Raw genomic sequence first — 12,984 nt, 5'->3', positions numbered from 1 at the left:
AAACACTCAGCTAACAATAAAAAACTCTCAAGAGGAAAAGTTCCTTCCAAAAACCCATACATCCATCTGGAAGGTATGCTGCCAGTGAGAGTTGTTTAAAAAAGAAAAGCTGAGGGGTGGGGGAGCGGGGGGGAGGGAGCTAAGTTGCTGCGGAGCTAAGAATAAGGTCAGGGTGGGTCAAGATCTGCCAGGACCCCCGGCGAAGCCGCTGAGGGAGGAAAGGGCAGGTCTCCACGGCCTCCAGGTGGGAGCCGCGTGAGTAGGCGGAGGGGCCTGTCTGGGCGCCTCCTCCCTTCGCGGGACGTGCGTCTGGGGATCACTCCGGCCCCGCTCCTCCCCGCCGGCGGGGGGAGGAAGGGGGACAGGGGGCCGTCCCATGCGGCTATAAAGAGCCCTGGGCCTCCACAGTTCGCCTCGGCTCGCCCGGGCGTCCTCTGGCTCCGCTCTCGCCGCTTTCTTCCCGGCTAAAGCTCCCGCGGCCGCTCCGGCTCCACTCGACCCTCTCGGGCCTCGGCTGCTCGGACTGCGGCGGAAGATGGCGGCTCCGGCAGGTCTCCCGGCTGAGGCGGCTGGGGCCGAATGCTCTGAGGAGGCGCTAGCCGCCGCTCTGGCGGACGTGCCCGAACTAGCCCGCCTTCTAGAGACAGACCCGTACCTGAAGCCCTACGCTCCGGACTTCCAGCGCAGGTACCGCCCCCGACCTTGGAGCTCTCCCCCCATCCCCCCCATGAACCCCCCCACCCGCCACGCCTCTGAACCAGGAAGCAGGTCTTCTGGGCTCCCGTCGCCCCTTTGCTCCTGGGCGTGCGGGCCCCGCCCCTCGTCGGCTCCACCCCCGCCGGCCCCGCCCCACACTTGGTGGGTTGCAGCTTCTGAGCGTGGGCTAAGGGTTGAGTTCAGTAATTGGGTTCAGCAGCTTCCGGAGTTGTGGGTTGACAACTCTTACCGCCCGCCTAGAAGCAGAAGTGCTGAATAAACTTTACTCATCCCTGTCTCCTCCCTTCGAATCGGCGATTTTGTGCTACTGGGTGTGTGCTTTGGCTGCCAGCCTGCGCGTTTCCTCAGGTGCTGATGCAGAGGGAGGCCGTGGCACTGCAGGTTTAATGATTCTTCCATGCACCAGGGTGGTCCTGTGAATTAGCGTGTGCACAACACCCGGCCTGTGTAACTGCGCTTTAAAAACTTACTCGTTTATTTAATAGCCAATATTGTGACTTTACATCCAATAGGATTCTTTCAGGCAGCTTCCCCACTCCCCCCACCCCGCCCCGTTGTTAATATTTCTCCTCTCAGAGATGATTAAATGTATCTTGGTCATCTTGCTCCCCTCCCTTCCCCCCCCCCCCCCCCCCCCTTTTAACCCTCTTAATCCGTGTTTGGCATTGTCATCCTGAAGATGGAGAACGTCAAGTAAAGCCAAACTTCTAGATGCCGATTTAGTATACTTTTAGCTTATCTCCTCTTAAAGTTGTCAGCTCAACTTAAAAGGTATAATTTTTAAGACTAAAATAGTTGTTATAGTAGTTATATTTGTGAGATAAGCACATTGTGATTTAATGGTTTCTGCCCTTTTAGCAGAGGCACTTCAAAACTACCTTGGCAGCAGAGTATACCTAGTCATAGTTTCAAGTAGAATACTTAATAGTAGTTGCTAGCAAGAAGCAGCATTGGGGATAATGAAACACAATTGATTGGTGTTTGGAAAAGAAAGTCTTAGGTTGATGACCTGGCATTGTTACTTATTCAGCACCTCTTTATTAAGGGTCCCTTAGGCTGAGACGGTAAGGAGTCTGCCTGCAATGTGGGAGACCCAGGATCCATCCCTGGGTTGGGAAGATCACCTGGAGCAGTAAATGGCAACCAACTCCAGTATTCTTGTCTGGAAAAGCCCACTGATGAAGGAGCCTGGCAGTCTACAGTCCGTGAGATCACAAAGAGTCAGACAGGACAGAGCAGTTTCACTTTCTTAGAAACAAAAAGTAAGGGACACAGTTGAATTCAACACTTTATTCCAGAGCTTGTATAGCCTAATGCACGGGTGCCTGCTAAATCTCTTCAATAGTGTCTGACTCTGTGCGACCCTATGGACTGTAGCCTGCTACACTTCTCTGTCCATGGAACTCTCCAGGTAACAATACTGGGGTGGGTTGCCATGCCCTCCTCCAGGGGATATTCCTGACCCAGTGATGGAACCCATGTGTCATATGTCTCCTTCACTGGTAGGCGGGCTCTTTAACACTAGCGCCACCTAATGCCGTGAGATCTCCTCAAAGGAGTCACCTTGAGTTATTGCTCAGTTAATCAGATGTTGGGCCTTTATATAAGCCATTTGGGGAACAACCTTGTGAATTGCCTTCAGTTTTTGCAGTAGTGCTTTCAGAGAAATTGAGTATGTAATTATCATTGTTTAAGATTAGATATGATTTAGAAATAGTCAAAAAATTTTAGAGCAAGAGATGATGGTCAGATTTTTTTTGATGTTCTTATTAATAATGACACTAATTTTCTTGGATGCTTTGTAAAATGACACATAAGACATTTCTAAAAGAAGAGGTATGGAAATGTTTTGTCTATGTTTCTTTTCCTCTCTGTTTAAAAAAAAAGTCACAGGTAGATAAACATCCCTTGGTAAGTGTTTCTTTAATGTTCTTTCACTTCAACTCCATTGGGATTGAAGCAGTTTTGATGTGCTTTCATGGTTTGTCAGAACTAATGAGAGGGACAAAGGCCAGAATAAAGACGTGGGGGCATTCCAGTGTTCTTGATGAAAAAGCTTGTCCAATGGGTCCTTGTGCCTCATTCTGACCTGAATACTACTTCTGGCCTTGGTTCTGAGTAATTGCCATTTTCCAGCACACATGTTCCATTTAGGCATATCAAATAGTAATTTAGTGTTTGGCAGGAGTAACTTTAACTTTTAGCATTTGAAGAATAAAAGAATTTCTCCTTCATAGAGTTTGGTTCTGGTTACTATTCTTATTTTCTGTTCATTTCTAATCATCCACTCAGGCAGTGTATCTTTGGCCTAACACAAATATACAACCAAACATAGGTGCAAAGTTTGCTTACTAAGCAGTGGAGAAAATTTAGAGTGCAAATAACACCAGTATAACAATGATGGTGGAGGCAGTTTCTCACTGATGGACTGTCTTATTCTTCTCCAACGACTGTGTCTTCATTAGAAATTTCTCAATATACATTTGTTCTTTCTTACCTTTTCTGTAACTATAAGAATTTTGAATCAAGTGTGATGATTAGTGAATTACTTTTTGCCATAAAATAAAAATTAGACATTATTTTGTGTGATAGGCCGTATGATGTCTCATTGATTACCTCCTAAGATAGGATTTTCTTTTTGGCCTTCTGCTTTTTTTTTTTCCCTGTTATTTATATGGCAATTAGTTGCTGTATCATAATTCAAACATCTTAGTGCTTGAAAACAAGCACTAATTGCTTGTCCCTGTGTTACATGCCAGCAGGAGTCGGGCTCTTCTCATGGCAGTCATTCAAGGATCTAGGCTGATGAAGCCTTCATTTTGAAACATGTTTCTAAAGTGTCAGTGGCAAGGAACAGAGAAAATGTTGAACTATGCACTGTTTTCTTACAGGTTTTGCTTAGCAATCAGCTACTTCAGCTGATTCATATATTGGCCAGTGTAAGTCAAATGTGACTTCTCAACCGTGTGGGTGGAACAGAAGACCTATTTAACAGCAGGATGAACAACCTAGTTGCAGTAATACTTGTATATACCCTCTGTTTAAAGTTTATATAGTAACTTTTATATATATTATAGTACTGAATCCTTGTAACAGAACTACAAGGTAGGAAGAGTGGGTGCTTTTTTGTTTTTCCTGTTTTACACATGAAGAACCTGAGATTTGGCCCAGTGATGAGTTGTTCTCATGACTCGCTGTAGCTGGAATTAATCTTTCTTTACTAAAACTCTTTCAACAAGTTCATAAAAAATGACTTCTTGGTAATTTAGCGCATATTTCTTTATCTCTAGTATTGGACATTTTGGACCACTTATTAGATCCTTGACGCCATGATACTGTAGCTTTTGCTTTTTTCCCATTATCTCTAGTGGTTTCTCCTTAGCCTCTTTCAGATTATTAATATAAGAGATTCTCGGGGCTCTTCGTTTGGTTCCTTTATGTATTTCTATTTTATATGCATACTTTCCCTAGGCATTCTCATCCATCCCAAGAATTCCATCTGTGTACAGAGGCTGCCCACATCTGTTTTCACCCTAAATCTCCCCTGGTCTTAGTCTTCTGGTCTTACTGTCAGTGTCTGCATTTTGATGTACTGTAAGTATAATACTCAAAGTGTATAAACTGAACTTAGGGTTTTTCATCCCAAGCCTGATCATCCTTTTATACCTTTTCTCCATGTATGGTATTAATTAGTCCTTTCTCCTTTTCCTTTTTGTCTCCAAGTCTAATCAACAGTAGCTCCTAGCTACTTTCAAGTATATGTGGCACTGTATTCCTACTGCTATGCTCATACTCAAGTTGCTAGTATCTCTAACCTGGTTTATAAAAACAGCTCACAGTTGTTGTCTCTTTTGAAATCTTCTCAACAGTTCCATGGCTCTTAAAGTATAGTGTGGTCTCTTTCTCCTGACCTAGAAGACTATTATCTGGTCCCTGTTGACTTTTTTATCATCTGTGTACCCTCCTTCTCACTGGGTACCATCTAATCAGAATGGGGCTCAATGTAAAGAGGAAGCTGGGATGTCTGCAGACTATTCTATAAGGGGCACCAAAATATCACTAGAATAACTTGCATAGATCGTTACCAAATGTTTAAAGAATATCAATTTGAAGTTTTCTGGAACTTTGTTCTGTCCTGGACACCAGACCATGTTTTGGTCTAGCTGTGGCTCTGGCTGTGGCTCTAGTAGTTTCTTTCTTCTGCTTGCTGCATGCTTTGCTTCTGTCTTGTTAGTGCCTGTACATGCTTGACGACACAGGCTAGAGATGAATTACACGCCTTTCCTGACCTCTTCTCAGCCTCAAACCTTTTTCCCACCTCTTACCCACCACCTTGGAAACCTGCATTGTAAGGATGATCATCCGCTGTAATCCAGTTGTGTTTTTGCTCTGTTGTGTCTCCCCCTACATTATTTGCTCCTATGGGTGGGTACATTGTCCATATTCTTTACTCGCTGTTACATTCTCAGACTGTAAAAATGGTCTATAGGAAACAGTATAGTAGTTGAATGAACGGATTAATGTCTTCTGCATTTGCTTTTCTCTTTTCTACACCAGTAAGTCTCAGGTCAGCTCACTTTAAGCTAAAAAGGTTAGCTAGGATGGATGGACAGAGAAGAAGGGAGTTACCAGGAGTTACCAGGAGTTGTGTGTCTAGGGTAAAGGAATGTATGTTCAAGTAAAAAGCTAAAAATAACTGGAGAAATAAAGAAATTTGTTATTAATTAGATATTTCCATATCCACAGAGACTATGGGTTTAATCACTGAAGAAATATTCAGTTTGAAGAGAGCCTCAGGTCAAATTGCATGCTCAAGAATGGGAAGAGAGGTTTTTGTGAGCCCAACTCTGTTAAGTATCACAATTACAGTGAACATCCCTATTTTGTTAAAAATGAAAATAGCTTTTACACTGGTGTCTAATCAGAATTAGAATGTAGATTAGAGTTTGTATATCAGCAGCCACACCAAAAATTGATTCTCACGGTGCAGGAATTTTATATTGTAGCTGAATGGTGCACTTTTCTCAGTGTCTAGCCAAGTTGTAGACTTCGAAAAAAGTCTATAACTCTAGAATATGTCCATATTCTAGAAGGCAAAAAAGAATCCAAAAATTACCAGTTGTACCTGGCCTGCTCTTCTGTTCTTTGCAGCTAAGATCTGTACTAACTCTTGAGTCACTCCTGAATTCTTTATAGTGATGGGCAAGAGGCTCTGACCTCTTCTCATTTTCAAAGTGCCTTAAAATGACTCCATGGAGCATTTGGTCTAGTGTAGGTTCTAAACTAGGGTAGTGTAGGTTCTAAACTAAAGCCTGCTGCACCATCTCTTGAGAATGACTGCTGCACCATCTCTTGAGAAACGACTCAGTGATAACTTCTCAGAGGATTCAGTTCGGCTCCCACCAGGCTGACCCCAGTTAATCATCGAGATAATAACACAGACCCTGTGAAATGTGCTATTGTTTTAGATTGATAAGTATATCATGCTGCTTGTATTTGAAAGCATGTGCTCAACTTGAATTATGCGTATAGAGATATTAAAGGAAAACATGAGTGTTTTCATTGGAGAGAACTGCTGCTATCAGGTGCCTTTCATTCTAAAGTGACTTTATTATTTCACTGAAGAGTGGATTCTCTTTTTGTATTGATGTCCACTTATCAGTAGAGGCTCACTACTGTTTTGAGTCCAGATTTTTTTGATCTTAAAATCCAAAATCAGCCCTATTCTGTTTTGTGTTTAGGGTAACAGGAGCCCAGTACATCGAAAGAAGGCAAAAATTCACTTTAGACATATGTTATACAATTTACATTCACTAATTTATTGTGCAGTTGGCATTAAGTTATAGTGACTATCCTAATGTAGTGATTTCTATTGTTTAAAAGATCATAATAACTTAGATCCTAAATTTAGTTTCTTCACATGTAATATGGAAAAAAATGAACATATGGTAGAGTGTCCATGTTGCAAAGTGCAAGAGCAAAATGAAGTTTGAATTTTACCTGTCATGAATGCTAAATAGCTTCACACTCAAGGGCAAATTAGTCAACCGACCTCTGTGAACCTTAGTTTCTCTCTCAGAAAAATATGAATTGCTCTCACCTCATAGGGGTGTCTTGAGGACGAGGAATATATGTAAAGATAAGCTTTAATCCTGTATCCTGAAATTCCTGACCAGAAATTCCCTACAGCTCTTTGCTGCTTAACAGTATCTTTACCCTAAGCCTTCTCTTTACCAACAGTGCAATTGTATGAATGAGGTGAGGAGATGGTAGTTTTAATCATAATCTAATGGAGAAGAAAAGAATATGTTTAAACTTTGATCCCTAACATGGAGACAAAATCCTAAACCAATTGCCAGTTTACTACAAGCTGAAGGCAAGATGAGTGCTGGGATGTAAAGAGCACAAAGCTCCTTTTATTGAGAGAGGTAAATGCTCGACTGTGGAAACCTAAAGTCACTCTTCTCTTGATCTTCCTTTTCTGTTTTTTGTCTTCGTTCATGTGACTGCTCAGTGTTCATATTCTTGGGCATCAATCAGCTGCAGGGAATTTCTTCCTCCTGAACTCTGGACACTTGGAGGAATGGTCATACCGAGTTTACTAATAGCAGAAACAACTTTGAAAATAAGTAGGAAAAATATATAATAGCAGCTTAAAATTTTGCAAATGAGAGAATTATCTAGTGGGAGTCTGAACTTATGATCTATTAATAAAAAATTTAAATCTCATGTCTTACCTTGTCTATTTTATCCTCTCTTTTTTTATCTGATGATTTCAGTTATTTTCAGTATGTTTGAATTTGTGATAAGATACATAAAACAAAGGAATGAAATATTCATGTGTGCTTTAGTAGATCCCTTGAGGAATAAATTGTCATTAGATGGTTTCTGGGTATATCCTCTAGGTGATAATCCAGAATGCGATAATCAGAAACCAAGTCTGCATATATATTTCTTATATATGTAACTTGAAGTTTTCTAAATATTTAGCAAGTGAGAAATATTTTTTTTTACTACTAAAATCATATGCTACTCAATATAATCAATGTAATTTATTTTTATTTTCATAAATGATAAGCAACTAGTCACAGATATTATTTAATTATGAATAACTGCATAATACAAGTACATTCCCTATTATTGAACATGATCAAATCAGTTACATATTTAGGTATATGTAACGGAAATCAAACATGCCCTCAAAGAACAGAAAATCCCACAAACTGTGACTTATGGACATAGAAGTTTGTATTTCTCACAAAGAAAGTGAAGGTAAGTGATTTGGTCCTGAGCATTGATTCATCATTTATCTTTGGCCTCTACTATCTTTAGCAAATGGTTTTCATTTTTACTCTTAGAAGATGGCTGGGCATATCTTGAGACCATATCTATCTTCCTAGCAGGAATACAAGCCAACTCACTATGTCCATTTTAGCCAAGCATGTGTTAGTTTACCTGTAAACTCCATCTCATTCTTTGAGTTTGCAAATTATTGACTAGAGCTGTCCCATCTCTTGGCCATCCTTAGCTGAAAGTGAGCCTGCGTAATCAATGGGCTTTCCATTGCACACATATTCTCCTGAGAAATGCCTTTGACCTCATCTATCACAACTTCCCTCAGCTCTTTCCTTTGCTCCAGTGAGGAGACCATATCTGGCTAAAGATGAAATGTCCCAGTGAGATTGTGCTATAGTTCCCCAATATCATATCTGAGTACAAATCTTTCTGAGCAGAATCCAGGCATTTCCACTTTGAAGAGAAGTCTGTAGCCAAATCCCTCAGAATCACCAGCCTCTGGGGCTTGGCTTTCACTTTGCTCTACCCTATCTGTATTTTTCTGAATTATTCTCCTGGAACATGTACAGACCTTTGTGCTTGCTTTAGTCCGAGATGAACCTATTTGTTTCACCTCTGTGACCTGGCCCAGTGATTTGGGGAGCACTGCTGTCTTCTCTTTTAAATTTCATAGGTATTTTACTCTTAAAAATATGAGGATGTTTTGAGAGGAAATGAGTTTATCAATTACTAACAATTTTTCCAATTTCTCTTGGGCTCACTCAAAAATGATCTGCTTTATTTTTAAGTTATTTGAAGAATATTGTATTTGTGGAGCTAGAAAGAAGAAAAACTAAATTAAAGATGATAAGTTAGTTAATGCTCAGTCTTCAAACTATGAATTGTCTTTTGTTACCTAACTACATACAAGTTTATAGGCTTTTACACTATTCTTCTAAAAGCTTAAGATGCGTATGCTTTGTTCTTCAGAACATACCTCAACAGACTTAACATATACATATAGGTTTTATCATCATAGGCATGTTCAGTGTTTCTTCTCTGACAATAATGAGCAATTTGTGGAAGAATGGGATTCTCCTTTTTTGTCTTAGACAATGAAGACAGCATAATGATTCCTCTTTGATATCAGAATAGATCACTAATATATGTGGAGTCATATTAGTTTTTTTTTTTTTTTTCCTAAGAGGTTATAAGTCTGTTACCCATGATCATTTTATACTGCTCTTTGGAGGTCAGGAGTAACTAATGTGTGAGTTACCATTGCCTTTTCATTGTTTTACAGTCTTTTCTCAAGAGGATTGGTGATTTTTCCAGGATTCTAGAGATTCACAACCAAATTCATGTTTGTCATTTCCAAGCTTTTTTCCTCCTCTAGTTCTTACTTTTCAGCATTAATAACCCCTGATATTTTTGTTTACTTATTTGTGCTTTTGTTTACATGTATGAGTCTTTCATCTTCTGGACCATTTTGGTTGTCAGTGCTCTTTTAGTTGTGTAAATTGTGCTTGCTAGTGATAGGAGTGGGTGAAGTGAATGAGTCCCTTTTTGCTTCACTTCCCTAAAATGCCCTTATTGAAAACTATGTGCTATCCATGTAGTATTAAGGAAACCTCTACTCAGAAATACAACACATAAGCAGGAAATACAGAGAAATAAGAATGCTATCAAAACTGAAGTTGGTTATGGTAGGTTTAAGGTAACTTTAGAGTTAGAGGACAGTAAAAAATACAGTGTGAATTGTGTTAGACTGGATTTAAAAATTATGTCAAAATAATTACAGACCACAGGAAGTTGCAAAAATAGTGCAGAGAAGGTTCCTATCCTAATAGCCAAGCTTGCCCCAGTGGTAATATGTTGCTTAACTGTATTGCAGTTTCAAAACCAGGAAATTGACATTGATACAATCTGCAGACCTTATTTAGTTTTCAACAGTCTTTACATATACTTCTGCGCAGTTTTATTACACGTATACATTCATATAACTGGCATTACAATGAAGATACAGAACCATTCCATCACCACAAAGGAACTCTACATTCATTATAGTTAAACTACTCCCATTCCCTCCATCCCTAAACTCTGGCAATTACTAATCTGTTTTATATCTCTCTAATATTTTCCATTTTTTTGAATGTTATATTAATTAAATCATAGAATATATGATCTTTGAAGTTGACTTTTTTTTCACTCAGAGTGTGCCTTTGAGATCCATTCAAATTGCATATATCAGTAGTTTGTTCCTTTTTGTCACTGAATAGTATTCGATTGAATGGGTTTACCACAGTTAATCCATTCACCTGTTGAAGGACATTAGGATTATTTCCAGTTTTTGGCTATTAAAAATATTGCAGTAAAGCTAAGATATATATATTATATTTGGATGTTATTTCTTTGGGAGAACTATGTAGGAGTGTAATTGTTGGGTCCTATGGTAAATGGAGAAGGAAATGGCAACCCACTCCAGTATTCTTGCCTGGAGAATTCCATGGATAGAGGAGCCTGACGGTTCTTCTACAGTCCATGGAGTCATGTAGAGTCGGATGTAACCTAGCAACTGAACAACAACAATAGAAAACGTAGGTTTACGTTTGTATGAAATTGCCAAACTATTTATCATGGTATCTGTATCATTTTGTATTCCCACCAGAACTGTATGAGGGAACTAGTTCATTGCATCCTTCCCAGCATTTGGTAATGCACTTTTAAAAATGTTAGCTCTTATATTAGGTTTGTAGTGATAGGCCAGTGTAGTTTTAATTTGCATTTTTATAATAGCTGATTTATGTTGAAAGTCTTTTAAAGTGTTATTTGCCATTTGTGTATCCTCTTTGGTGAAATGTCTCTTTCCATCTTTAGTCCATTTGCTAACTGGATTGGTCTTTCTTTCTTTTAATCTTTGAATTTTGAAACTTCTTTACATATTCTAGATACAATTCCACTGTCAGGTATTTGTTTTGCAGATATTTTATCCTAGGCTGTAACTTTGCCTTTTCATCTTCTTAACAGTGTCTTGCACAAATAAAAGTTTAAAATTTTGATGAAATCGGTTTATTGATTTTGTTTTGTTGTGTGGGTTGTGTTTTTGTTGTCACCTGTAAGATTTCTTTGTCTAGCTCTAGGATCTGAAGATTTCCTCTGATGTTTTCTCTTAGAAGTTTTATTGTTTTACATTTTACATTTGATCCATTTTAATTTTTGCTTAAGGTTTGAAGGGATTTTTAAAAAAATTCCTTTTTAAGGAATCACTTTCACCTTTAAACTCTGACAGACATACTGGGGAGCCACCTGATCAAAAAAATTAGCTTTTAGTTAGGTCTAACTGAAATATATAAATGATGACAATTTTTATGTATATTCTAGATTATTAAAAGCAGTGGGAACTAATTAACCTGTCAGTTTTCTTATTTCTAAGATCTTGTTTTAACTTTTGGTTATTATCATATGGCAGCCCATCGAACTTTAGGAAGCAGAAGAAAAATAGTTTGTGAAAGATAATAATAATTTATCCTCAAGTAGTTACTTGAGAATTTTTACAGTTTTTAATTTGCATATTTTTTATCATGTTATAGCATTATCCTATTGATTTATATTCCAAATACATATAGATATTACTCTATACAGATAGGATTTGTAATTTTAATTTTAATTTCCAAAGTTTTTCTTATTTAATGTCTTCTACTTAGAACCTACTCATTTGTCAGTACTGTATATTTTTCAGTTCTGTATTATATTACTTTGAAAAATAATATTTTATTCATTCAATGTGTCTGTTTACTTGACTTCAATGACAGGTCAATTTCCAAAATTTTATGTTATACTCTCATTTGTAGAAATGAATTTGTTAAATTTTAACAAAGGTAATGCTAATATTAATATTTCCCAAGATTAGTTGCTTTTTAATCTGACTGAGATTAGCCTTTGGTTTTATTTCAGTCTTACTATTTATTTTGATATTTATCAGGATTCATTGTGCTATTAATAATCATAAATCTGAGCATGTCAGTTTCCAAGCAAACTGGTTAGATGTTATGAGATGAAACATAACATCTTGTTTGTTAGTAAATTATTTTGCAAAATTTATGAATAAGATAGCTAAAAATTTATCCACTTTAAACAAAAAAGTAAAGTGGAACTTCTGAGAATTTGTACATTCTACAACGATTACTAGCTATGATGGGTCTGAGGCACTAAACATCTGAAAGAGATTTCTGAAAACTCTGTTGATAATAATAAATAGACATCATCATTGTCATGATAATAATTTTTATTACAATATATGTAAACATCATTTTATGTGCATTGAGCCTGAGATTCTGCATTTTTAAGAAGCTTCCAATTGATGGTTTTGAACTGTGGTGTTGGAGAAGACTCTTGAGTCCCTTGGACTGCAAGGAGATCAAGTCAGTCAGTCCTAAAGGAAATCAGTCTTGAATATTAATTGGAAAGACTGATACTGAAGCTCCAATACTTTGGCCACCTGATGCAGAAAACTGACTCATTAGAAAACACCCTGTTTGCTGGGAAAGATTGAAGGCAGAAGGAGAAGGGGATGACAGAGGATGAGATGGTTGAATGGCATCACTGACTTGATGGATATGAGTTTGAGCAAGTTCCAGGAGTTGGTGATGGACAGGGAAGCCTGGCGTGCTGCAGTTCATGGCGTCACAAAGAGTCAGACACGACTGAGTGACTAAACTGAACAGATGGTGCTGATGCTACTGTTAATCAGATGGTATTTTGAGGAGCAATGCAAAGTGTGTTTAGTTCTTTAGTTCAAAACTGAGTTTTGTCATGGGCCAAATTAGTTTTAAGCAAATATTCTAGGTTTTTGAAAATAACAATCCATATATACTAGTTTTGGGATTCCCAGGTGGCTCTAGTGGTAAAGAACCCACCTACCAATTCGGGAGACTTAAGAGACGTGCGTTCCATCCCTGGGTCAGGAGGATCCCCTGGAGGAGGGCATGGCAA

General features: G+C 38.6%; 1 protein-coding gene across 1 annotated transcript in view; it reads left to right on the top strand.

Moving 5' to 3' along the window:
• Positions 1-315: 315 nt before the first annotated feature.
• The window catches only part of GBE1 (1,4-alpha-glucan branching enzyme 1), a 312,452-nt gene continuing 299,783 nt past the window's right edge, over positions 316-12,984 (top strand). Inside the window, exon 1 of the mRNA XM_070786524.1 lies at positions 316-687. Within this exon, the coding sequence (XP_070642625.1) occupies positions 536-687 (152 nt within the window). The 5' untranslated portion in view covers positions 316-535. The remainder of the gene's footprint in view (positions 688-12,984) is intronic.

This window comes from Bos indicus, chromosome 1, assembly GCF_029378745.1.
Source record: "Bos indicus isolate NIAB-ARS_2022 breed Sahiwal x Tharparkar chromosome 1, NIAB-ARS_B.indTharparkar_mat_pri_1.0, whole genome shotgun sequence".
NCBI lineage: Eukaryota > Metazoa > Chordata > Mammalia > Artiodactyla > Bovidae > Bos > Bos indicus.
This window is presented reverse-complemented; position numbering and strand designations above follow the sequence as displayed.